At 41.0% G+C, this 25,446-nt stretch overlaps 1 protein-coding gene across 2 annotated transcripts in view; it reads left to right on the forward strand.

The window, feature by feature from the left end:
• Positions 1 to 11,007: 11,007 nt before the first annotated feature.
• Chfr (checkpoint with forkhead and ring finger domains) overlaps positions 11,008 to 25,446 on the forward strand; it is a 30,988-nt gene continuing 16,549 nt past the window's right edge. For both annotated transcript variants that reach the window (XM_006984082.4, XM_016002579.3), the window contains exons 1-9: positions 11,008 to 11,133; positions 11,245 to 11,388; positions 16,021 to 16,120; positions 18,411 to 18,520; positions 19,334 to 19,393; positions 19,518 to 19,733; positions 21,425 to 21,586; positions 24,408 to 24,567; positions 25,253 to 25,407. In XM_006984082.4, coding sequence (XP_006984144.1) covers positions 11,256 to 11,388; positions 16,021 to 16,120; positions 18,411 to 18,520; positions 19,334 to 19,393; positions 19,518 to 19,733; positions 21,425 to 21,586; positions 24,408 to 24,567; positions 25,253 to 25,407 — 1,096 coding nt within the window. In that variant the 5' untranslated portion in view covers positions 11,008 to 11,133; positions 11,245 to 11,255. The remainder of the gene's footprint in view (positions 11,134 to 11,244; positions 11,389 to 16,020; positions 16,121 to 18,410; positions 18,521 to 19,333; positions 19,394 to 19,517; positions 19,734 to 21,424; positions 21,587 to 24,407; positions 24,568 to 25,252; positions 25,408 to 25,446) is intronic.

Genomic DNA, 25,446 nt, shown 5'->3' on the forward strand with positions numbered 1-25,446 from the left:
AGACAGATTTCCGGGAACTTCTTCCTAGTTTTGAACTATGGGCACCAATAAGTGAGATCTGTCCCATTCGTGGTTCTCTGTTGGGCCTTTGTTTTGCTACTTTTGTGTAGCTAGCAGCCTTTCTTATGTTGCTGAAACGCTCAAGCTTTCAGCTAACAACATGCCTTCTTACCTTTCAGACTTAAGGGTGATAATTTCCCTGAGTGCTTGCTCATCACTGGTGGGTTGAATTCTGAACACGTATCTGTAAATAAACCCTTTACTAAATGTTCTTTTTTTAAAATTTATTTATTATGTATACAATATTCTGCCTACATGCCAGAAGAGGGCACCAGATCTCATTGTATATGGTTGTGAGCTACCATGTGCTTTCTGGGAATTGAACTCTGGAAGAGCAGCCAGTGCTCTAAACCTCTGAGCCATGTCTCCAGCCTGACTAAATGTTTTTTGTTTTTTTTTTTAAGAATTATTTATTTATTTATTATCTATACAGAAGAGGGTGCCAGATCTCATTACAGATGGTTGTGAGCCACCATATGGGTGCTGGAAATTGAACTCAGGACCTCTGGAAGAGCAGTCAGTGCTCTTAACCTCTGAGCCATCTCTCCAGCCCAATGTTTTGGTTTTTTTAATAATTTTTTATTTAAATTTTTTTATTCATTTTACATACCAACCACAGATCCCCCTCTTATCCCTCCTCTTACTCCCTCCTAACCTCCTCCCCGTGACCCACTCCCATCCCCTCCAGTCCTCTCATGGGGAGTCAGCAAAGCCTGGTACATTTAGTTGAGGCTAGACCAAGCCCCTTCCCCCTGCATTGTGAGCAAGGTGTCCAACCATAGGTGATGGGCTCCAGAAAGCCAGCTCATGCACCAGGGATGGATTCTGATCCCACTGCCAGAGGCCCCTCAAACAGACTAAGCTACACAACTGTCTCCAATATGCAGAGGGCCTAGTCTGGTTCCATGCAAGTTCCATAGCTGTCAGTCTAAAGTTCATGAGTTCCTACGTGCTTGGTTCAATTGTCTCTGTAGATTACCCCATCACGATCTTGACTCCTCTTGCTCATATAGTCCCTCTTCCCTCTCTTCGACTGGGCTCCCAGGGCTCAGCCTGGTGCTTGGTTGTGGATCTCTGCATCTGCTTCCATCAGTTACTGGATGGAGGCTCTATGATGACAGAGTATTCACTGATCTGATCACTGGGGTAAGCCAGTTCAGGCACTCTCTCCACTATTGCTAGAAGTCTAATCTGGGGTTGTCCTTGTGGGTTCCTGGCTAAATGTTCTTCTTAAAAATCATGTTTTGACTGCCTATGTGTATGTGTGTGTGTGTGTGTGTGTGTGTGTGTGTCCACTAACTGCATGCTGGTGCCTGTGGAGGTTATAAGAGGGCATCAGATCCCTTGGAATGGGAGTTACAGATTATTGTATTCTACCATGTGGGTGTTTGGAATCAAATGTGGGCCCAATGCAAGAGCTATAAGTGCTCTATACTGCTGAGCCATCTCTTTGGTCTCTATTAAATGTTTATTGGAGTTAATGTTTTGACTGTGTCATTTGTTTTCTCTTGTTAAATGAGAATTTACTAGTCATGAATCTCTGTTACTAATACATGTTCTCATAGAAAGAACATAGATTGACATTTGTGTGTAGTAGAACAGACCCATGTATTAGTAACAGCCCAGCCAATGAGGGATGACCATGCACTGTCACCAGATTGGCTCACAGCCTGGGAATAGAATATATAAGGCTTTCCCCATTATTGAATAAAGGAGTCTGCTGTTTACCTTTTACCTGACTCCTGGTGTCTGTGTTGGTGATGCCTAGCTTTCTCACCCCCTCCCCTGAGGGAGCCATTAGGACCCAGCAACATTTGAGAAAAATTTCACCAAATACCTTATTTCCTCTTTGTTTTAATAATACAATAGAAATAACAAATACCAGAGGTTTATGGTTTGGACACATGTAAATGGCCCTGGAATCTGTTGCCACATGGAAGTTATACCTAAATCTCTGCAGTAACCAAAACCAAAAAGTTAATCAAGCCTTGTGCTACTTCTAAGACAGCTAAGCAACCTACAAAAAATCTGGGATTGTATATACATGACTGAAAACAACAGAAGGATGATTCTAAAACTGCAGTGCTGTAGAAATAGCCTTGTTTTCTTTCAGCCATTCTTTATTACATGCAACTCTTGTGATCTCTACCTTGACAATACTTTTAAGTCATCATACTTACTAAATATAATGTTTGCATCTAGGTTAATTCAAAGCCAAAAAAAAAGCCCAGCCAAAATATAAAAGAATGGGAAAAGATTTATTACCTGCTGTTGGTTATTACCAGGCGCTATTTACCATTCAAGAATAATCACAAGTAACAACAAAACCCACTATAAGAGTTTATTAGGAGAAGGGACAGAAAAGAATGTGCTTAGGCCTACTAAAAGACTTGTGCAGGAGAGGAGGGAGGGTACATGGGATCCATCTTTTATGGACTCCCCTATGTATGCACATATGGGCTTATATAGCTACGCCATGCATGCGCATAGATTACATGATCACACTGTGTACAAATTAGGTGACCATTCAGCAGCACACAGATTATGTGGGCTGTAAGGCCCCAGAAATGAGTAAGCATCTCACCAGCGCACGCACTGTCATGGGGGCATGACTAGAAATCCTATCACCTGCAACAGTGAGAAGAGTGTAGGAGTCATTTCCAAAGCTCCCCTTCAACAAAGGAAGTATGTGGATTCTATTGAGGGAGCCTCCACATATTTTCATATGAGTTTGGCCCAATTCTAAGCATGCTCAGTTTCTGGTCATAAAACACATGTTTAAACAATCAAAATTATGGACAGGAATGCCTATGGATATCCTCCACATATGCCATATAATTAAATAAAAGATATTTTGAAGGTAAATTATTATAGGAGCCTGCCCCTCTAGGTGTATCTCTTACTTACTAATCATGAAGTCATCTGCAAAGAGTCAAGTGAACCATCTTTCTCCTCAGTTCTCATCACCATCATCATGCCAAAAAGAAAAATAGCTCTTATAAAACTAAGCTAGAGTTGCTTTAGACATTATGACATGAAACAGTAAATTGACTTGAAACAGACTACCAAAGAGGCCCAGAGCAGACAGCACCATGCCCTATCATTTCCTAAGTATCTGCCTTACAGACATTGTCTTCAGATGAGTGTGGTGGGTCATGCCTGTAATCCCAGAAGTTGGGAGGCTGAGTCAAGAGGATTGCCATACATACATTCAAGGTAGCCTAGAATATATAATGGGTTCCAGGCTAGCTTGAACCTATACTTCAAGATCCTGCCTCATGCCTGTGTGAATTAATTAAAGAATGTTGCATCCCCTTAGTCTCCCATTTTCTCCATTTGGTTTAGGAACATCATTGAAAGGAACTAATTTCATTAGGCAACACAGAAGTTTTTCCTTCCAGTCTAACCTGTACTCTTTAAAAAATTGTCCAATCTGAATTTTGAGAAGATCTTTATGAAGTTTCTGTCTGGACAACTGAAAGAGGCACCATTTATATACTAGCTAGTCTAGGTAAACATCTATATCACAAGTCTTGCCCTTAAAGAATTAGCAAATTAAATATTTTGGTAAATAGGCATAATTAGAACACATCATTGTTGAATTACATATATATGTATATAACTTGGTAATAGTACTACAGTGATTCATTTGCAATGGTTTTCACAATCGGGAGTTTTCTATGGCTTTCCTTATTTAGAATAACATGAAGGGAGAGTCCACAGTGAGTATAATTAGTAAATTTTATTTACTTTATGTCTTTCTACATTTAGGAGGCAATGTAACTTTGATGATTGTTGGAGCCTGCCAACAGTCAGCTGGGTAGCTGGGTAGAGGTATGCGGATTGTAGAGACAATGAAGAAGACAGAAAAGAGTCAAGAGATCTGCCAGTCAATGTTGGACAGTCCCGAGTTTATTTCACAGCCAGCTTATGTACAATTTTGAAGGACAGAAGTAGAACAATGCACAGCACAGGCCTTCAACCACTGTCTATCCTGCCTTGCATCAAGGAGCAGGCAGTTTCATTTTCTATCTCGATGTACCTCTGGCTGGCATCAGCAACCTGCATCTAGCTAGATAGGGTGTTACTACCTGTGGGCTAATCAGGACTTTCTTACAGCCCTTCAAGGAGACTCTGCAAGTTTATCAGGACTTTCTCACAGCCCCGGAGCAAGCAAGCTTGAACTCTATTGATTCAGAATAGACTTCAGATTCAAACTGGGAAACTGAGTTAGTTGTGGGCTTCCACAGATGATTAGTTCAAAAGAATGAAATTCAATTAAGTCACACCTAGAGTATGTTTTCCATGTGGTATCATCAGATACCACACCTCAGATCAACTTGACCTTAGTGCTTTGACAAATTATGAGTTTCTGTAGTAACTGCTGTCCACTGGAAAAAAAATGAGGCTTATTTGATCATGACTGAAAGCAGGAGCAATCTATGAGCATTAACACAAACATTTATTCTGCTGCCTGGGGGACCAGCCTCTAGCAGCTCAGAGCTAGAAGAGAATCCATGGGTCATCATACTGTAAATGGACATTTCCTGTCCCAACCACCTGGTCCCAAATAACTGACTCAGAGCCCGAATATGAATTATAAATACTCGGCCAATAGCTCGGGCTTGTTACTAGTTAACGTTTACATTTAAATTAACCCATTTCTATTAATCTATATATTGCCATGTGGCTCATGGCTTTACCTGTCTTCTAGTATTTTTGGCTTCCTGGGCAGCTGGCTGGCATCTCTCCCAACTTCACCCTTCTTCCCATCATTCTCAATTTGGCTTTCTGCCTAACTTCCTGCCCAGCTACTGGCCTGTCAGCTTTTTATTAATCAGTGAGAATAATACATATTCATAGTGTAGAAAAGGATTGTTCCACAGCACTGTACTACAACTTTTTTATCCGAGGGGGTAAGGGAAAAGACACACTCTCTTGATGGTTTCCTTCTTTTGTATTCTTTATTCTGTGTTCTATATTCTCTTTTCTTATCTGTATCCAGAAATGTCCCTTCTGTCTCCCTTAATGTTTTCTTCCTAATTCTGTCATTCTTGGTGTTTTCTTTCTAACTGTATCTTTATTCTTTCCTTTTCAGTTTATATACCACAGCAAAATCTTTCAGGCAATATAAAAATTACAATGTGACTACATTATATTTTTCAAGTGAATGATTTCAATGAATACAAGTAAAAAGCATCATGTTTTCCATATTCCTTACATGATTAAACATTTTACATATTACAGGTAAAAAATAAATTATCCCCCAAGAACCCATGTATATTCATACCCAAGCAACTTGTTATACATTAACAGAGTGTAGGCAAGCAAGGTATTCTTCTCAGCTAGTTCCTTTACTGGAAGGGTACATTTTGCAGTTACAAAGAAAGGACCAATCATTTTTATTATTTATCTTGAAAGGTAATCTTACAAGAAATTTTAAAAGAATCACAAACCTAAACTTTTATACATGAAAAACCACCAGTCAGCTCTACTTTAAATCTTTAGGGTGCATACCCACTCATTAACAGTTTTTTTTATATATCAGAAGATTGAGGGCAGAAATGGGTACATGGAATTAATAACCACATTTGATTATCAACCAATCCTCAAAAGCAAAGTATGTCAGCTATTAATAATTGGGATGCTTTGTTTTTTGATCCCTAACCTCAAAGCTATTATCAAAATATCTTAATCTAACCTGAGGTCATTCTAAGGCTTTGTTTCAGGTATGATGCACACTAAAACCTGTGACTGCATCTTTCAACATCAAGATGAAAAGAATTTGAGCCAGCCTGGCTCCTGGGACTCAACTGTTTTCCTTAATCATTAATCTGAACTGTGATCTATGCAGCACCTTAGGTGAAACTCAAGCCCCAGCGGTATGACGCTTCCTTGTATTTATTTTCAATAATCAAAACTCAGTTTAAACTAACATTATCATTATCAATTAGACATTACATCTTATGAAAAAATCATCTTCATAATAATCCACAGGTAAAAATGCCCAGTAGAATGGGATATTTCCATGAGATAAACACACTACATTATAAGCAATAGGGAATCTTCCCACGCTCATTCATACCATGTCAGATACCAGAGAAAGATGGCAGTGGCAAATTTGCGAAGGTACAGCAGAAGCAAAAGACACTCTACTATGAAAGTTAGCCAGCAGGAAGAAGATTCTAGTTCAGTTCCTGCTTGATTTCTTTTTGTCCTGCAACCCAACTATGTGGTGTTTTCTGTAGCAGAGTCTGACCATCAAGTTCTGGTGTGCAACCAAGAGCAGTGGCGATAGACTGTGTTGTTTTATGGGCTCCAGGGATCTCTGACCAAGAATTCCTAAGGAGGTATCATTCTCCTAGCACTTGGATTTTTTTTAAGAATATGTGGCTTCTGGGATTGGCATTATTACACAAATATGCTCTTCCTATTCCACTGGCTGCTGTCTTTATTTGATTAACAATTTCCTTTGCTATACTGAAGCTTTTAATGTCATGAGGTCCTATTTATTGTTAGCCTTATTTCCTGATGGAGTCATATACAGAAAGTCTTTAACTATCTCACACACACACACACACACACACACACACACACACACACACATACTCTGTTTTGTTTTGTTTTGTTTTTGAGACAGGGTTTCTCTGTGTGACAGCCCTGGCTGTTCTGGAACTCACTCTGTAGACCAGGCTGTCCTCGAACTTATAGAGATCAACCTGCCTCTGCCTTCTGAGTGCTGGGATTAAGGGTGTACGCACCACCACCAATGTTATACCTTAATCCTACTTTTTCAGAGATTCAGGTCTTATGTTGAAGTCTTTGATACATGTAGAGTTGATTTTTGTACAGGGTGAGAAACAAGGATCTAGTTTTGTTATTGACGTGGATATTTATTCTTTGTGTAGATATCCTGTTTTCCCAGCATTATTTGTTCAAGAGCTTATCTTTTCTCCAAGTATTTTTGGGCATTTTTGTCAAAAATCATGTGGTTCTTACTGCCTGAATTTATTTTCTACTCTATTCGTTGGTCTACATGTCTGGGTTTTTGTTGTTGTTTCCTGTGTGTGTGTTGAGAGAGAGAGACAGAGAGACAGAGAGAGGCAGAGAGAGAGAGAGAGAGAGAGAGAGAGAGAGAGAGAGAGAGAGATGTGCATTTTCAGGTGTGTGGATGCCATTACATACAAATGGAAATCAGAGTACAACCTTGGGTACTGCTACCGGCCTTCTACTTTGTTTGAGATAGGGTCTATTGTTATTCACCATTGCATATTCAAGGATAGCTGACCCACAGGCTCCTAAGGAGGTATCTAAGAATTGCCCTGTCTCTGTTCTCCATATTGCCACAGGAATGCTGAGATTACTAACATGTTCTACCATATCCAGATTTATATGGATTCCGAGATATCTCTCCAGCTCCAAGGGTATTGATTTTGTGTATTGATTTTTTTCCTGATACTTTTCTGAAAGTATTTAAACATTTTCTGGTGAAATTGTTAGGGTTCCATGTAGAATCCTATCATCAGCAAATAATATTTTGACTTCTTCCTTTCCTATTTGTATTCCTTGTATTTGCTCCTCTTACTTCTCTAGCTAAGACTTCCATTACTATATTGAATAAGAGTAGGAAAAGTAGGCAACCTTGTTCCTGATTTAGTGGAAATACTTTTGAGTTTTCCTCATTTAGAAGAACGTTGGCTTTAGGACTGTTGTATATAGCCTTTATTATGTTAAGAGATGTTCCTTAAATCTATTTCTTCAGGACTTTTATCATGAAAGGGTGTTGGATTTTGTCAAAAGCTTCTTCTGAATCTTTTGAGATTATCATGTAATTTATGTTTTTGAGTCCACCTACATAATGTATTACATATATCCATTTGTGCATATTGGACCATTCCTGCATCTCTGAAATAAAGTCAACTTGATCATAATGATATTCTTTATTTGTTTTGCAAGTGTTTTGCTGATAATTTTTGCATCTATATTCATCAATTGTACCTTTAATTTGTACCTTTCTCTTTATGTGTATGACCATCTGCATGTAAGTTTGGAGGACCTGTGTGACATGTCATGTGTGTGTGAAGGTCAGGTCCTAACCTTCTTTGAGAAGGGGTCTCTCATTCACTGCTATGTACCAGATTAGCTGGTCTATTGAGCTTCCAGCAATTTTCCTGCTAAAAGTATGGGATTTGGGCTTTTGTCTCTATAGTATTTATCAGAGTATTTATCAGTCTTTGTTCTGTAGTCTTCAGACTCTTCCACAATGTCCCTAGTCAGAGCTTATTTTTTTACTTGGTGTTCAACTTAAGGCTTCCAGCTTGCTAGGCAACAAGTCTTACTCTAGCAGAATACTTCTATGTTGGTGAAACAGAACTCTAGTTTGTTGTTTGATGTTAGGAATCATACCCAGAGCTTCATACATGCTAAATGAATACTACCACTGAGATAAGTATGGAGGGTGTACCCTCAACCCAGATCATTCACTTTCACTTAGTGCAAAGAAAACTGTTAATTTGAGGTGAAGCTAGTCACAGGAGACTCTGAAATAAAACAGTCCATGGTGTTGCTTTTACGAAAGCTGCTCTGCCATATCGGCTACAAGATTCAGCAAAATCCATGGTGTTTCTTTTCTTTTTTTTCTTTTTCTTTTTTTTAAGACAAGATTTCTCAGTGTAACAGACCTAGCTATTCTGGAACTAGATCTGTAGACTAGACTGGCCTCAAACTCACAGAGATTCACTTGCCTCTGCTTTCTGAGTGCTGGGATTAAGGGTGTGTGCCACCACCAGCCAGCTGCCATTAAGATTTTTATACAGATAATTACTCTCTTTTTGAGAAAGCACATATTACTGTATCCAGCAGATTTTTTTTTTTAATTTCATGCTGGTGAGTATTTTGCCTGTATGTATGTCTGTACCACCATAGCCATGACTTGATACCAAAATCTGACACAAAATTCTGGATATGGCTCCTTTTCCCAAGGTAACCAGCCAGCAACCTGGTAGCAAGTTGATAACATTGCATTAGGAAGGAGGCAGTATTTTCTTACTAGAACGACAATATGTATAGATGATAAGTATTTTGCACCCTGATAGGTTTCTTTGCTGATGCAGCAATTCAGATCAGACCGAATCAGGAAAAGCCCAGGCTTAATGGGTAAAGCATTCCTGGGTAATTCCCTAGCCCCTCTGAGAGGAGACTAGGATGAGAGACCGGAAGAATCACGTGTCTGTTTCAGGGATGCAGGTTATATACCCTGTGGGAGTGGTCTTGAGCCTCTCTTGGGGAGGAGCTGTGTTTGGCAGGCTATGAAGGGGTGGGTTTGGGGAAAGAAATGGGGTAAAGGAGTTGAGGTAGATCTTCCACCAGAGCATTCCAGACTCTTTGGGTATAGGGATGCCAGGGTGCCAGGGGTTGAGGTAGAGCTCCCACTCAAACAATATTGATTTGCATTCTCTATATGAAATGCTTCTACCCAATTACTCACTAATTCTACCATCATTGCATTCTATACATTGTTGCTTTTGATCAAGGAAGTCACACCAAATAATGGTCACCCTGGCTCCAGTACATGGAATTCATGGGTCTTGCTGTGCAGGGAACATAAATCTACTAGTTTATTTCTATGATACAAGTATAGTATCATGTACCACATAGTAATCTGGTTAATGATGGAACCAGTGGTGGCTCTCAAAGATTTCAATGAAGCTTAAAATTCCTATCGTTTAGTATTAGTATTGCTTCATTTCTATGTTTAGATACACTAATATCATTGTATTACAAGTGCCTACAATGTTCAGTGCAGTAACATGCTATTCAAGTTTGTAGCCTAGGAACAATAGACAGCATATAGCTTAGTTATGTAGTAGGCTCTACCATCCAGGCTTTTATAAATACGATACTCAACAATGAAATCATCTAGTGAAGCATTACTTTGAACACACTTACCTTAAGTCTAGGAATAGCTGTAAATGTTGAATGCAAGTCTAATCACTGTGCTGACTCCATGTTCCTAGAGGCAGCCACTGCTACTTCCTTTCATATCCTTCAAAGATATTTGCAGATATTAGCAAAGAAGCATTCCCACATATATTTACAAATATGTTTGTGTATGTGTCTTTGTTTGTTTTCGAGATAGTGTTTCTCTGTTGTTTTGGTGCCTGTCCTGGATCTTGCTCTGTAGACCAGGCTGGCCTTGAACTCACAGAGATAGGCCTGGTTCTGCCTCCCAAGTGCTGGGATTAAAGGCATGCCACCACCGCCCAGTATATCTTTTTTTTTTTTTTTTAACCCGATTTTTAATACTTTTTTGAAGCTGTTCATCACCAAAGACATTCCTCTAAGCGGCTAGAGTACCACTATGTGGACTTGCCTCCCTGTCTTCAGTGACTTCCTTCTTCCTGGGCATTATTTTTGCCAATGTTTCACTTTCACCAAGGGCCACAAACATGCTTCTGCATCCTTCTTTGGGATGCAACAGGACAATTACACGAGAGTCTAAGATACATGATTTAACGTGGAAAGATATCCCAAGTCTGCCCTCAGACACCAGTTACCCGTTTCTATTCTGATTGACAGCTTAGTTGTGCTCCTTGAGAAAGGCTGGTCCAGTGTACCAAAATTCCCTGTTTTGTAATCTGATCTGTGAAAACAGTATTTTATCTCGCTACAGATTAAATGGCAAACCGTATCTGTATTACAGGCGAGGTTTTAAGGACTTCGCAATTTAGAAGTTACTCGGCCCTTTTTGCCTCAACATAACATGGCGCCCTCCACAGCTACTTCCGAGCTTTGCAGGAGAGTAAGCCGGCCTGCCAGCATCAAAGATGGCAACCAAGTGCGCATCCTCTTGTCTGCGCAGGCTCGGATGGTCTCGGCCCGCCCCCTCTGGGTCGCTGTTCCTGGCACCGCTCTAGCCGTCGCTCTCTGTGGGCCCCGCCGCCAGCCAATCGCTCGGCGTACCGCCCTAGACCCCTCCCCCTCGCCTCCCGTGGATCAGCTGAGGCACCCGAGATGTCTGTTGACAGCGGCGGCGGCTGTGTGGCCGGTTCCGGGATCCGCGCAGGGCGGGGGGTAAGCTGGCTGGCGGGCGGGGTCCCGGCTGGGGAGGCGGCGGCCGGCGAGCTGGCGGCGGTGCAGAGTTTGTGAGGTAGTCCCTGAGCCATCGTTTCCGGGTCTCTGTAGATGTGAGTCCTATGGAGCAACCCGGAGAAGAGGAGCAGCAGCCACCGCAGGAGCCCTGGGGGAGGCTCCTTCGTCTAGGCGCGGAGGAGGACGAACCTCAAATCCTTCTGTGGAAACGCGAGTGGACCATCGGAAGGAGGAGAGGTGCGGAAGCCAGAGCGGATTGGGAACAAGGATAAGGGCTGAAGGGGTGGACAGGGATTAAGGCTAGGGACCCAAAGGGTGTACCCAACTGAGGACAGAGACTGAGGGCCTAGAGCAGGATCGAAGACCTAGGCATCAAAGTCGACTTAGACGGGGGAGCGGACAGGGGACTTGAGGTGGGCAAAATACAGGGCTGGTGGTAACAGAGACTATCAGAAGGGGGAGAAGGGTGCACTGTGCTTTTCAGTTTTGTTTTGTTTTTTTTTTCCCTATAAAATGGGCTTTCCAGTAGGACCTGGTATTTACTTATTTGTCTGTTCAGTTGATCCTCTGGTTCTTTGATGATGGATATTATTCAGTTCTCATTACAACAACGAAAGTAGGACATGAAAAGGTAGAAGACACAGACAAGGTTTGCCCAGCTAAGGCCCCATGGATGCTGGGTTCATAGAAGTGCTCCTAGCCCCAAATGTTCTATCCAGGGCCCTGAAGGAGGAAGTATCTGACAACTAGTGGAAGCTATGGTGAGGGTAGGATGCCAGTGACACTGGCTTGAGGAGATGAAGATGGCAGGAGTTAGAAGATCCTGTGTGACTAAGATACTACTTCTCTTCTGGTGTTCAAAGCCAATTCCATTCAATTCCATTCAAAATCCCATAAAACTTTTAGTGTGGATATCAGAGGACAACCTCCGGGTGTTAGATCTAGCTTTCCACCTTGTAGTATTAACCAACTAGTACAATAACCTTTACATTGTTAGTGATATTAATAAACTCACTGAAAGTATTCCTATGAGCAAGCAGATTTTTGTTTCTTGTTTTAGCATGCAATGGAGTATCTTGATATGCATGTTATAATAATGGGCTCTCTAATGCATGTGTGTGTGTATGTACATGATCCTATGTTTGCAGAGGTAGATGTCAGACATCTTCCTCTCTTGCTCTACATATTATTTTTTGAGACAGGGTCTCAGTAGATCTGCAGATATGTCCTTCAGAATACAATCTTGTGCCTGTTACCATACACTTCTCTTTCCCAAAGGAATGAAATTAGAAATCAATAACAAAAGGAAAACTGAAAGGTTATGTAGAAATTAGACACCGCACTTAAGCAGTTGATAGATGAAAAAATAAACCGCAGGAACTTTAGGGGAAAAAATGCTAGCCAGGTGGTGGTGGCACACATGCCTATAGTCTCAGCACAGCTGGATCTCTGTGAGTTCAAGGCCAGCCTGGTCTACACAGTAAGTTTCAGGATAGCCGAAGCTACACAGAGAAACTCGGTCTCAAAACACCATCAAAAGCTAAGTGCGGTGGTATATGACTGTAATCCTAGTTCTGGGGAGGCAGATAAAGAAGAGTCCCTTAAATTTGCTGGCCAACCATTTTTGCAGAATTATTGAGCTCTAGGTTCAGTGAGAGACCTTGTCTCAAAAATTAATATGTAGAGCAAGAGAGGAAGATGTCTGACTTCTACCTCTGCAAACATAGGATCATGTACATACACACACACATGCATTAGAGAGCCCATTATTATAACATGCATATCAAGATACTCCATTGCATGCTAAAACAAGAAACAAAAATCTGCTTGCTCATAGGAATACTTTCAGTGAGTTTATTAATATCACTAACAATGTAAAGGTTATTGTACTAGTTGGTTAATACTACAAGGTGGAAAGCTAGATCTAACACCCGGAGGTTGTCCTCTGATATCCACACTAAAAGTTTTATGGGATTTTGAATGGAATTGAATGGAATTGGCTTTGAACGCCAGAAGAGTGAAAGGGTTTTCATGCCCCAATACTGGGTTTCTCCGCTGATGCAATAAATCAGATCAGGCTAAATTAAAAGTCCAGGTTTAATGAGCAAAGCACCCCCAGGTGATTCTCTGGGGGAGAAAGCAGGAGAAGAATCACATGGCAGGTCTAGAGACCTTGTCTTCTCAGCGGGAGGAGCCGACTCTTGGCGGGCTTTCTGAGGGGCGGAGTCTGGAATGGGAGGAGGGGGCCCCAGCAGAACTTCCCAACAAAGAGAAATATCTTAGTCACACAGGATCTTCTAACTCCTGCCATCTTCATCTCCTCAAGCCAGTGTCACTGGCATCCTACCCTCACCATAGCTTCCACTAGTTGTCAGATACTTCCTCCTTCAGGGCCCTGGATAGAACATTTGGGGCTAGGAGCACTTCTATGAACCCAGCATCCATGGGGCCTTAGCTGGGCAAACCTTGTCTGTGTCTTCTACTTTTTCATGTCCTCATCTTCCTCTGTGGTGACTAAGTTATGCCTGTACTTTGGCTGGGTCTATTGAGCTACTGGCAAGGAATGAAAAGGTCCCTATGTAGAATCTCAGTGACTTGTCAGACCAGAGCGAGCAGGAGGCGAATACCAGAAGCAGGGGCTTGGGACCTTCCATGACCATCAACACTACCTCAAGACCCTGGAGGACCTTTAGGACAAGATTCTTGGCTGCCTTGATTGGCAACTCCAGATTTGTTCACAGATGGACAGCACCTGTCTATCTGTAGATGATTTTTAAATAAATCAAAATTTAGATGCATCAGACCAGATCCTGTATCTGAGCCTGAAAACCAACATTAGTGAACTGATCTTGAACAATGTGGAGATATAGGTTGCAAGCCTAGAGGAAAAGCTGATGTACCTGCAGAATCCTAAATGTCCCTACCCTTTACTGGGGTGGGATCTCTTGAACAAGCTCCAGGCAACACTAGCTTTCTCAGGAGACTCCTAGGTTGCAGTTGAACGTCTCTACTAAGGCTTTAACTATAACCTACCCAATAAGTGAGAAATATCTACTTCTCCAAAATCCAACACATTCCCTGGAAGAGGAATAGAAAAAGTTGCTGATGCAGGAAATTCCTATAGTGTTGGGCAGAGGACAATCTTCCTGGCTTGACAAAACATGTGCCACCCATCATAATACAACTGAAATCTGGGGCAGTGTCTATTTGAGTCAGAGCATCTGGTGGTTGGTCAGGCTAGTATGGACATATATTCTACTCTGGGCATTGACCAATCCATGTTCTAAAGAGACAAGACCATATGAGATTGTGGCAGAGAAGAACTGCAAGGATGAACAACTGATGTCCAATCAAACTGACTGGCTGAACTCTGAAGTGGTTACCACATGAAATAACTCTACATGAACAAGTCTTAGGTTACTGATCTACAACATATCCTCCAGAATCTTGAAATATAGCTTCATTTGTAGCCTGACATAAAAGCTTTCCTGGAAGGCATGCTAACAGAGACAGAAGTCCACTTTAGAGCCCAGTTGGTACAGATCTAGGTAATGATCAACTGCATTTAACCCTATCTGGGTAACATGTATGCTGATATCCTGAAGTGCCAGCAGCTCATGAACATCATGTGGTGGCTGGAGCAGGATATTGCTATCTGTGCAGCCTGGTTAAGGGCCATGTGTTATACAAACACTCATCCCCCAGATCTTCTGAGTTATTAGATGTTTAGACTTCTTTTCTTACAGAGGGTTTCACCTGGTAGGTGATGAAGGGAGAGATGCTGATCCTGGCTTTTCCCTTTCTGCCAATAAAATTTGGTAGGCAAAGGAGGGGAAGTATTGAGTCTTCTGATCTGCCAGTCCATAGGTCCGTGATGGAATCAAAGCACAGGCCAAAACAGGATAAGGTTATGGTTTCATATGGGACATTGTCTCCCCCTTACCCTTCATGGTTCACTTATTTTGAGACAGTCTTAAGATATATAGCCCAGCCGGGCTGTGGTGGCGCACGCCTTTAATCCCAGCACTCCGGAGGCAGAGGCAGGTGGATCTCTGTGAGTTCGAGGCCAGCCTGGTCTACAAAGCGAGTTCCAAGAAAGGCGCAGAGCTACACAGAGAAACCCTGTCTCGAAAAACAAAACAAAACAAAACAAAAAGATATATAGCCCAGCTTTGCCTCCCGAGTGCTGGGATTAAAGATCTCTGAGTTCGAGGCCAGCCTGGGCTACCAAGTGAGCTCCAGGAAAGGCGCAAAGCTACGCAGAGAAACCTTGTCTCGGAAAAAAAAAAAAAAAAAGATATATAGCCCAGGCTGACCTCCAGAGGCTGACCTCTTTCTACCCTAGCCTGTGAGGTACCTCAGTACTGGGATTCTTACCTTGCTTGTTCTTTTCATTTATTTATTGATTAATTTATGTAGTTTTGATTTTTTGAGATATGGTTTCTCTGTGTAGCCCTGGCTGTCCTGGAATGCAGAGGTCCAACTGCCTCTGCCTTCTGAGTATTGGGATTAAAGGCATGTGCCACTACCACTCAGGAAGAACTAGTTTAAAATATTGAAAATTTAATTAAACCCTTTGGTTTTTGTTTTGCTTTTACAATTGAGATCTATTTCTCTTCTGAGCTGTTTGTGTGATAAAACTGTTTTATGCATTTGTGTAAGAAGCTGTTGCTATGATGGGTTTCTTGTAGGTGACTGGGTTCAGGAAGGCATGGGGCGTACACCATGGCCCTGTACTTTAGGTTAACACTTGAGTACTTAAATGTTGTTTGTGTATGTAGGCACAATTGGTCACAGACTGGAAAAGCAAGGCAGTAGTACTCACAGAACCCACAGTAATGTCCAGTACCTTCTTGCCATCTGTTTCAGGTTGTGACCTCTCTTTCCCCAGCAATAAACTGGTCTCTGGAGATCACTGTAAACTTAGAGTGGATGACAAATCTGGTCAGGTGACCCTGGAAGACACCAGGTGAGCACTGTATTTTCTCTTTCCTTTTGTAACTTAAGAAGCTGACATGCTGTTACAGTGTACAGGGGCTTCCTTTTTCTAAAGTACTGCTCAGGTTCTCAAGTCATCAGGATGTACATTTTCTAATTTCCATATGGGATCCTGGGTGTGGTTTAGTTCCATTAGCTCATTTTCTAATTAAATCAAATATGGCTCACATGACTCAGAAATAAGATTTAAAATATATTGATAGGTTTTTCTTTTACTTTTATTGAAAATAGATTTTTTTTTTTCATACAATCTATTCTGATTATGGTTTCTTTTCCCTCTACTACTCCCAGTCCCTCTCCATCTCCACTTCCCCTTCCATCTGGATCCAACCCATTCTGTCTCTCATTAGAAAACACTAATAATAATAATAATAATAATAATAATAATAATAATAATAATAATAAATATAATATAGTAAGATAAAACAAAAACAAACAAGTTGGAATAATACAAACAGAAGGGAAAGAGCCCAAGAAAAGGCACAAGAAATAGATACAGACACAGAGACACACTCATTCACACATTCAGGAATCCCATAAAATAACAAAACCAGAAGCCATATATATATGCAAAGGACATACAGGGTAAAAATAAATAAATAAATACAATTAAATTAAATTTTTAAAAGAGAGAAGAAAATGAAATAAAAGCCCTGATACAACATTATGAGGCAAAGAGCCTTCAAAGACGATGCTGAGTTAATTTTCTGTGACCATCTACTGCTTAGTCTTAGTAGGCTAGTTCCTTCTGGATGTTCTTGAGACAATCTCCTGTCAGAGGTGCTGTCTTCTGGGGCAGAGGTGGGCTGGAGGAGAAGCAGGTAGTCCAGGCAGAGGCACAAGGACATGTGGGGTAGGTGGAGGTGATGAGTCGGAATTATAGCAGGGCATTTGGGCTTCAGCCTGAGAGCAGGGGTTCATTTTTCGAGAGCCAGTATGAAATGGACAATTGGAAGATGCCTGGTTGCAGAGGGCCAGTTAGGATTGTGTCAAGATTGTGGTCTGCATACAGTTCATCAGTTTTACTGGGACGTGGCATGCCTGTGTATTTAAGTCCTGCCTTGGCTGCTGTCATGCTGCAGGGACAAAGCTGAGTAGTTGGAGTGAGACTTTGTGACCACAGAATTTGAACTAGTGCCATGTGCTTTATGGAAAAAAGACCTTGACCTGAGAGAATTAAAGTTCAAGAGTGATATACAAATTCCTTCCAGTGCTGGACCTCCAGAATGAAGCTGCAGAGCCAAGGACTGGTTCAGTTGTTGAATTTTGTGTTCAGTGTACTGTGCTCTTTGGCCATCATGTGCTCAATTCCTGATTTTCCAATAGGTCTCCACCAAAATGTTCTTCCCCAAGAGAATCCTTCCTGTCCCCACAGTCTAGGCCTGGGATATGTGCTTTGGCCTCCCCATCTAGCAATGTGATTAATTATAATTGGGTCACTGCATCTTCTGAGCTCAGGAGCGATGCTATCTTTCAGTTAAAAGCCCAAAATTTATTTTGCTTTTGTCTTGAATGCATCTTCTGGGAAGGATTAGTTCAAGGAATGAACTGACTGCGGTCATGACTGTTGGAGAGAACTGACTGAACTATCAACAGCTCAGGAAAGAAGGAAATGACGGCACTGTGCTGTCTCAGGATTAGACCTCAGGCTCTACCTCGAGACGTACAAGAAAGAGTAGAACGGTCAAAAGCATGCTGCTTTTGCAGATGACCCAGGTTCAAGTCTCAACATCCACATGGCCACTCAAAACCATCTTTAATTCCAGTTCCAGGAGTTCCAGTGCCCTCTTCTGTCCTCCACAGGCACTGTGTCGTGTGTGTGTGTGTGTGTGTGTGTGTGTGTGTGTGTGTGTGTGTGTGTGTGTGTGTGTGTGTGTGTTGCTCATTTGCCAGTAAATGGGTAGTAACAGGCAAGCTTTTTGTCTTAGAGTATTATCAGGGGGTACTTGCATATATGAAACAGTTAAATAATTTTTTTTTTTGAGACAGTATTTCTCTTTGTAACAGCTCTTTCTGGCTGCCCTGGAACTTGCTTTGTAGACCAGGCTGGCATTGAATTTATAGAGATCTGCCTGCCTTTGCCCCATGAATGCTGGGATTAAAGGTGTTTGCCACTACTGGCTGGCAGTTAAATAGTTTCTTGTCCTCTCTGAGTATTTTCAAAATGGTAATGCTGAGCAGATTTCTTAATGGTAGTAGAAAGAGTTTACCCTATTTAATTGTTTTGAGTAGGGTGACTTACACTTTTGTTTTCTTTACAGCACCAATGGAACAGTAATCAACAAGCTGCAAGTTGTTAAGAAGCAGACTTACCCTTTACAGAGTGGGGATATCATCTATTTGGTATACAGGAAGAATGAGCCAGAACACAGTAAGAGAGAAAAATTTACAGGTGTAGATACTTTCCCCAGGTGTTGTACCAAGAAGCCAGCTGTCCAACTTACACTGGAAAACACCCTCAGAAAGAACATGTGTTGACACAGACATTTTCATAGAAAGTGACAATTACAGAGATTCTTGGTGTAAACACTTGGATAGAGTGCTGACTCTTTGGGCAGGGCTTTTCTTCAAGAATGCCACCAGGAACTGCATAGCTTATAATGGCAGCCAAGAAGGAGAAAATGGGCTGGGCTAAAGAGTAGAATTGGAGTGTGGGAATAGAATCCATATGGAGGCCCTGGAAGTCATTGGCAGTTCTGCTCTTGGAGACTTTACAAAAAGCAACAAAGGCTAGACTGGATCCAGCTCCATATAGGATAAGGAATGTTGTAAGAATATTTGAACATCACCCTGAAATAATTGAAGACCACCATAATATCATTCTTGACAAGAAGTTAAAATGAGGGCACAAATATTCCTTAGGTCCTCTTAAAGTAAACCAGCCTCTAGCCACATAAGAGGAACCCGAATCTTCCCTCTAGTGGCCTGTGGGTATTGGTGAAGCATGTCTTTTCACCTTGTCACCTTCTATGGCCAGTTTTCCCTTTGGTCGCTTGCTTATGTTTAGATTAGTAAAAATGTGGTTGGCTTTTATTAGAATCACTTAAATTGTTGAATGTTGTTACCAGATGGTAAATGAAGATAATCAAAAGACAGGTTTGTGATAATCAAAGATGAGCGGGAGTGAGGAGGTCTCACTTTCCACTGGGGCCACCACTCCCTGATTTGATTGATTTCCTTTTAGATGTGGCATACCTCTATGAATCTTTAAATGAAAAACAAAGCTTGCCTCAAGAATCCTTTGGTAAGTGAGCTTATGGCAAAGGCCTGCATGTTGTAAAGGGCCTTTGAGTTCTAGGAATGGCCATTCAGCCCCCAAAGTGTCTTTCTGGGTTCTGAATGCATTCTCTTTATTTTTGTACCTGTAGAAGCCAATAAAGAAAATATGTTCCATGTGACCAAAGACTCCTCAGGTCCAGGGCAGGGTGATGACCTCCAGGTTCCACCATTGTCACCCGTGGCTCAAACATGCTTAGAGGAACCACAGCCATCAACATCGACATCAGACCTCTTCCCCACGGCCTCTACCTCTTCTTTGGAGCCAGAGCTGACCTCTGCAGGGCAAAAGCATTCCTCTAGCTCTGGTGAGATGGGGATCACAATGACAGTCGCAGTTTTTTGTTCCTTGAGATACAGTAAATCCATTCATCAGTAAGTGTTCTGTAGTCATGTGTACTAATTTATTTCATTCCCAGGAGAAAGACTAAACGTTAAGGACCATGGTAACATAGTATTTTTGTAATTTTACCTAAATATAATTAATATACTATAAATATCACTCAGTTAAAATGTACCCATCAGTGTTTTAGGTACATTTACAAGGTTACATGGCCATCACTGTTAATTACAGAACATTCTATCACATGAAAGGAAATTCGTGTATCTCCATGCATTTATTTGTATGTTCTGAACATTTTGTGTTCATAGTCATGCAGTATGTGGTCTTATGACTGGCTCCTTCATTTATCATAATGTTTTCAAGGTTTATCCAGAACTGTGTGGTACTTAAAACCAGTCTTAACATGCCCTGTTCCTCATGGCTGGTCATTTTTTCTTTTTTTGGTTTGATCCCCAGCAATACACATACATAAACACTCAAAGAAAACCTACTTTGCCATTACATTTATGTTCTATTCCATCTCTCTATGTGTATAACATGTAGTCTGATAAGGCTTTACTGACTTTCTGATCAGATTTCATAGAATGGGTAAAGTTTCATATCTTTTGTAATTTTTTTTTTTTTTTCTCGAGACAGGGTTTCCCTGTGTACTTTTGGTTCCTGTCCTGGATCTCGCCCTGTAGATCAGGCTGGCCTTAAACTCACAGAGAATGTTTTGTAATTTTTAAAAATGAAAATTTTCTATCTGTATGCTGAAGTATTTTCATACTAACAAAATAATTATAGTTAAAACTTAGTGCCTACTAGATGTGAGATGGTATAATAAGTACTTTTGTATGTTCAGTTTCCCCATCTGGAACCTTCCAAAGTGCCATTATATAATCTTTGTCCTCAAATAAAAATCATGGCTGAACATAAAAGGCTCTGAAGGTCAGAGGAAGAGTAGGTTCCAGGGCCAGGAGATGGCCTGGGAACTTAGATTCCTGTTCTTTCTTTAGTGTATGAGTTAATTTGTTCCTGAAATAATTCCCCTGCCCCTCTTTTTTTGCTTTAGATTGGTACACACCAGTTTCTTCTTTTTCCAAATACTAGTGCTTATCATTTGAATATTATAAAGTAGATATATATTGTACTATAATATTATGAATAAGCTAGAGAATAATGGAAAGTTTCCTGACTTTTCAGCCAAGTTCATTCAAGATGAATGTGATACTTAAGCTTCTGTTTAGGTCAGAACTCTTCCTGTTAGTTGCTGTTATTTCCTTTACCATACTCCCTACTCCTGTCAGAAGTGTATCTACTTCACATCTTTTTTTGGGTGTATTTAGTATATAATATGCATTTTGTGATTGCAAGAATGTGTACTTGTACCTTAGACCTAGTATTTAGGGATGATCCTATTGTAGACCTCCCTGCGTGTCTTTACATGTGAATGTGCCACTTGCCTCTAGCTTCATTAGCAAAGATGGGCTCTAGTTCATTTAAGGTATAACTCATATATGGATGAGTATTTGTATAAGACATGTACCATTCTTAAATGATGCATGTGAGATCTCTAACTCCATAATGCACTATGTTTATTGAATCAGTGACTTTCCTGACTCTTTCTTCTGAAGTAGATAAATCACAACCTGTCTTATTTGTTCCTTTTCACAGGACTTGGGAATGCAGGCATTTCCCCAAAAGAATGTAGTTCACGTATTGCAAATGGTGAACTCTCCAGCCTTTCTCCAGTTCTCCAAGACAAAGAAACACCCTTTTCTTTGGAAACTGAAGACCATGAGGAATTGGAGCCTGCCAAAAAAAGGATGAAAGGAGGTTAGACTCTGGCTGTTCTGTGCATTCTTTGGCCTCTTGTACCCTGTGCTTGCTGTGCTGGCTGTTGCCTGCAGAGGATTCCCACTGTTTGCAGAAGTATGGGATCTGCCTCAGGTTTATACTGTAACAACTTGGATTTTCTGTATGAAAGTCTAGGATTCTTCCTGTTTGCATAATTCAAATGGAACTGTTCACCACTAAGTCATGCTATTGTTCTGAAAACTGCATTTTTAATTACAAATGGATGTCAAAGTCTTCTATCTTTGATAGGACAGTAATTTCTTTAAAAAATGTTATTTTGAGCAGGATATGGTGACACATACCTATAATCTCAGAACTTGGGAGGTAGAGGTAGGAGGATTGGACTTCAGGGTCAGCTGGCTCTGGAATAGTGTGATAGAAGAGCGCTAGAAATAATGTCGTTGGGGAAGAAACTGGATTATCTGAATATTTGTGGTAAAGTATATTAATTGCCTTGGGGAGGCCATGGTAAGAATCACAATAATTATATTTAAGCAGTAAGTATAGGGCTGGTGACACGGCTCAACAGGTGAAAAGGCATTTGTTGTGAAGCCTGGCAGCCTGAGTTCAATCTCTGGAACCCACATAAAGGTGGAAGTAGAGAGCTGACGTCCCAGAGTTGTTCTCTGCCCTCCACATGTGTGCTTGTATGCTGTGGCATGGATATACACTCAAACACACACACATATTTCTCTCTCTCTCTCTCTCTCTCTCTCTCTCTCTCATGGATATACACTCAAATACACACACATATTTCTCTCTCTCTCTAATATTAATTTCTTTCAAAAGTATTAAGCCAGGCATAGTGATACACGCCTTTAATTCCAGTACTCAGGAGGCAGAGGCAGGTGGATCTCTAAGTTTGAGACTAGCTTGGAGACCTTATCTTGGAGAAAAAATATATATATTAATATGATGTGATTTGCTTGTTTGTTTGTTTTTGTTTTTTGAGACAGGGTTTCTCTGTGTAGCCCTGGCTGTCCTAGAACTCACTCTGTAGACCAGGTTGACTTCAAACTCACAGAGATCTACCTGCCTCTGCCTCCTGAGTACTAGAATTAGAGGTGTGCACCACCACTGTGAGGTGATTTTAACAAAAATGGAAAATTAGAGGCTGGAGAGATTGCTCAGTGGTTAAGAACCCTTACTCTTGTTGAGGACCTAAGTTTGGTTCCCAGCACCTACATGATGGCTTACAACCACCTATAACTCCAGTTTTAGGGGACCTAACGCCCAGTTTGGGCTTTGACAGGCACCAGATAGTGCATAGTACACATACATGCATGCAGGCACTCACACATACATAACAAATAAAAATAAGTATGGGTGGTGGTGGCACACATTTTTAATCCCAGCACTCAGAAAGCAGAGACAGCCTGATGTTGTGAGTTTGAGGTCAGCCTGGTCTACAGAGCAAGTTCTAGGACAGCTAGGACTATTACACAGAGAAACCCTGTCACGAAAAACCAAAGATAAATAAATAAAATAAAAAATAAAAATAAATCTTTTTAAAAATAGAAAATTATATAATATAGAAAAATTTATTAGGCTACTTAGCTTAGCAGTGAATACTTAACAGATTCATAATGATGGCCATAAAATGAAGTTTAATCAATACTTGCTCAGTAATATTAAGAGGACCTTTCAAATTGGTAAATCAATTTGTTAAGGATGTAATTCAGTGGTTGAGCCTAATGTGTAAGGCTCTAGATTTGATTCCAATACTGCAAACAAAATAAGTCAACTGTAGTATTATAATACAAACATATGGCCCAAAAAACTGAATAATTTCCTGAGATAAGGAAGCTAGGTAAGGAAAGGCTAGGGCAAAGACTCACTGCATTTATTTCCTTCTAGATGACTTTTAAAATTGTATGCTTTTTTTTTATTTCCTTTTCAGATGGGCTTTTGCAATGTAGCCCTGGCGAGCCTGGAACTTGCTATGTAGACCAGACTGGCCTCAAACTCACAGAGATCCATCTACCTCTGCCTCCCCCACATGTGCCACTATGCCCAGCCTATAAATCCAACTTGTAAAAATAAAATGAAAATTGAGCCAGGTATGATGTTGCACACCTATAATCCCAGTTCTGGGAAAATGGAAACAGGTGAATCAGATCTTTAAAGTAATCCTCAGCTACATACTGAGTTTGACACTAATCGGGGCACCCAGAGAACATCTGAAAAACAATAATAGTAGTAGTAGTGGTACTTCATGTGTGTATATATAAATGTATCAGGAGAAAGAACATTTTAAAACTGCCAGTACCATCTTAGAGTAATATTTCCAGGGTTTCCCTTTGTGCATGGGGTCGTATTTTATTTGTTTAAACAAAAATGACATTTACAAAAATACTACACAACTTGTCCTCCCTCTTCCCTTTTCCTCTTCCACTTGTTACCTTTATGTGTTATGCATACATGTACACATCCTGAGTGTGTCCCCCCCTTTTTTTTCTTTTAGGTCAGCAATTGTTCTTCTAAACTAGAGTTTAGGAACAAAAGAACATGTGACTTATTTGGGACCGTCTTAAAAATAGTCTTTATATAGCCAGGCATGGTGGCACATGCTTTGAATCCCAACTCTGTTCTAGGGCAGTCTGGTCTATGAGTTCCTGGACAGCCAGGCTACATGCAGAGACCCTGTCTCAAAAAAAAGCAGCAGCAACAAAAATAAAAGGTCTTTATACATAAGTGGCTTTGTTTCCTCTGCTTTTGATGGACAATAGAAACCTGAGGATCTTCTGTGTCTTCAGATTAAGTGGTTGTGACTGGTTGGACTTGTCCTTTTGTCTTATAGATGGGGAGCTTGACTTAAACCTGCAGTTATTGATTGCAGACCAGCATGGAAATGCGCAAACCTCACATGAGGATGTCAGAGTTGCCTCTGTGAAGCCAGACAAGATGGAGGAGACACTAACCTGCATCATCTGTCAAGACCTTCTGCATGACTGTGTGAGGTGTGCTGCTTCATATGCCTAGGGTCGATTCAGTAGCACTGACTCCTTTGACAAGTTGGGGAATGACCATAAATAAAACAGACTTTGATCATTTGCCCTGGAATCTACCCAGGTTTCCATTTTCCTTTTACTTGTGCTGTCAACAAGGAGAAATTCTCAAACCTGGAGGCCAGGGCCATAGAATCCATGAGATATGATCCATCTTGGTTTTGACTGACACAGAACATGAGTAACCTAGAAAATCTGGTCTTTGCCTTGTAGGAGGATCATGTGAAGTATACTGAATTTTAAACATTTCCTGACTAAAGACATAATACTTAGAATGAAGTTCCCAGGATTATCTTTGGGAGAAACTTCTCTTGGCTTTTGTTTGGGAGCTTGAGAGGTGGATCCTGATCCTACCCAACCAAGTCCCCAAACACTTGGTGTCTATGTTGCTTGTGTTCCTGAAGTTATGATCTGCTCTTTGTTCCCCCGAAAACAGGGATATAGCTCTGATTTTTTTTTTTTAATCTTATAGCACTGAGCTTAAGTAGTTATAGGTTAGATGATGGAATTCTCCACAATTGGCTCATTGCATCGTTGTTGGGTAGGCCTGCTGCAGATTTTGTCTGAGTGTCATAGTGGCCGATCTTTGGAAGATTTTGTCAGGAAATTTATTCTTTGTTCCTTCATATTCTGCCAGTTTGCAACCTTGTATGCACACATTTTGTGCGGCTTGCTACTCTGGCTGGATGGAGCGTTCATCTTTGTGCCCTACCTGCCGATGTCCAGTGGAGCGGATCTGCAAAAACCACATCCTGAACAACCTTGTGGAAGCATACCTTATTCAGCACCCAGGTCAGCTTCACTGACTTTCCCTTTTAGGGCTTGGGGCTG

Source organism: Peromyscus maniculatus, chromosome 23 (genome assembly GCF_049852395.1).
Source record: "Peromyscus maniculatus bairdii isolate BWxNUB_F1_BW_parent chromosome 23, HU_Pman_BW_mat_3.1, whole genome shotgun sequence".
Lineage (NCBI taxonomy): Eukaryota > Metazoa > Chordata > Mammalia > Rodentia > Cricetidae > Peromyscus > Peromyscus maniculatus.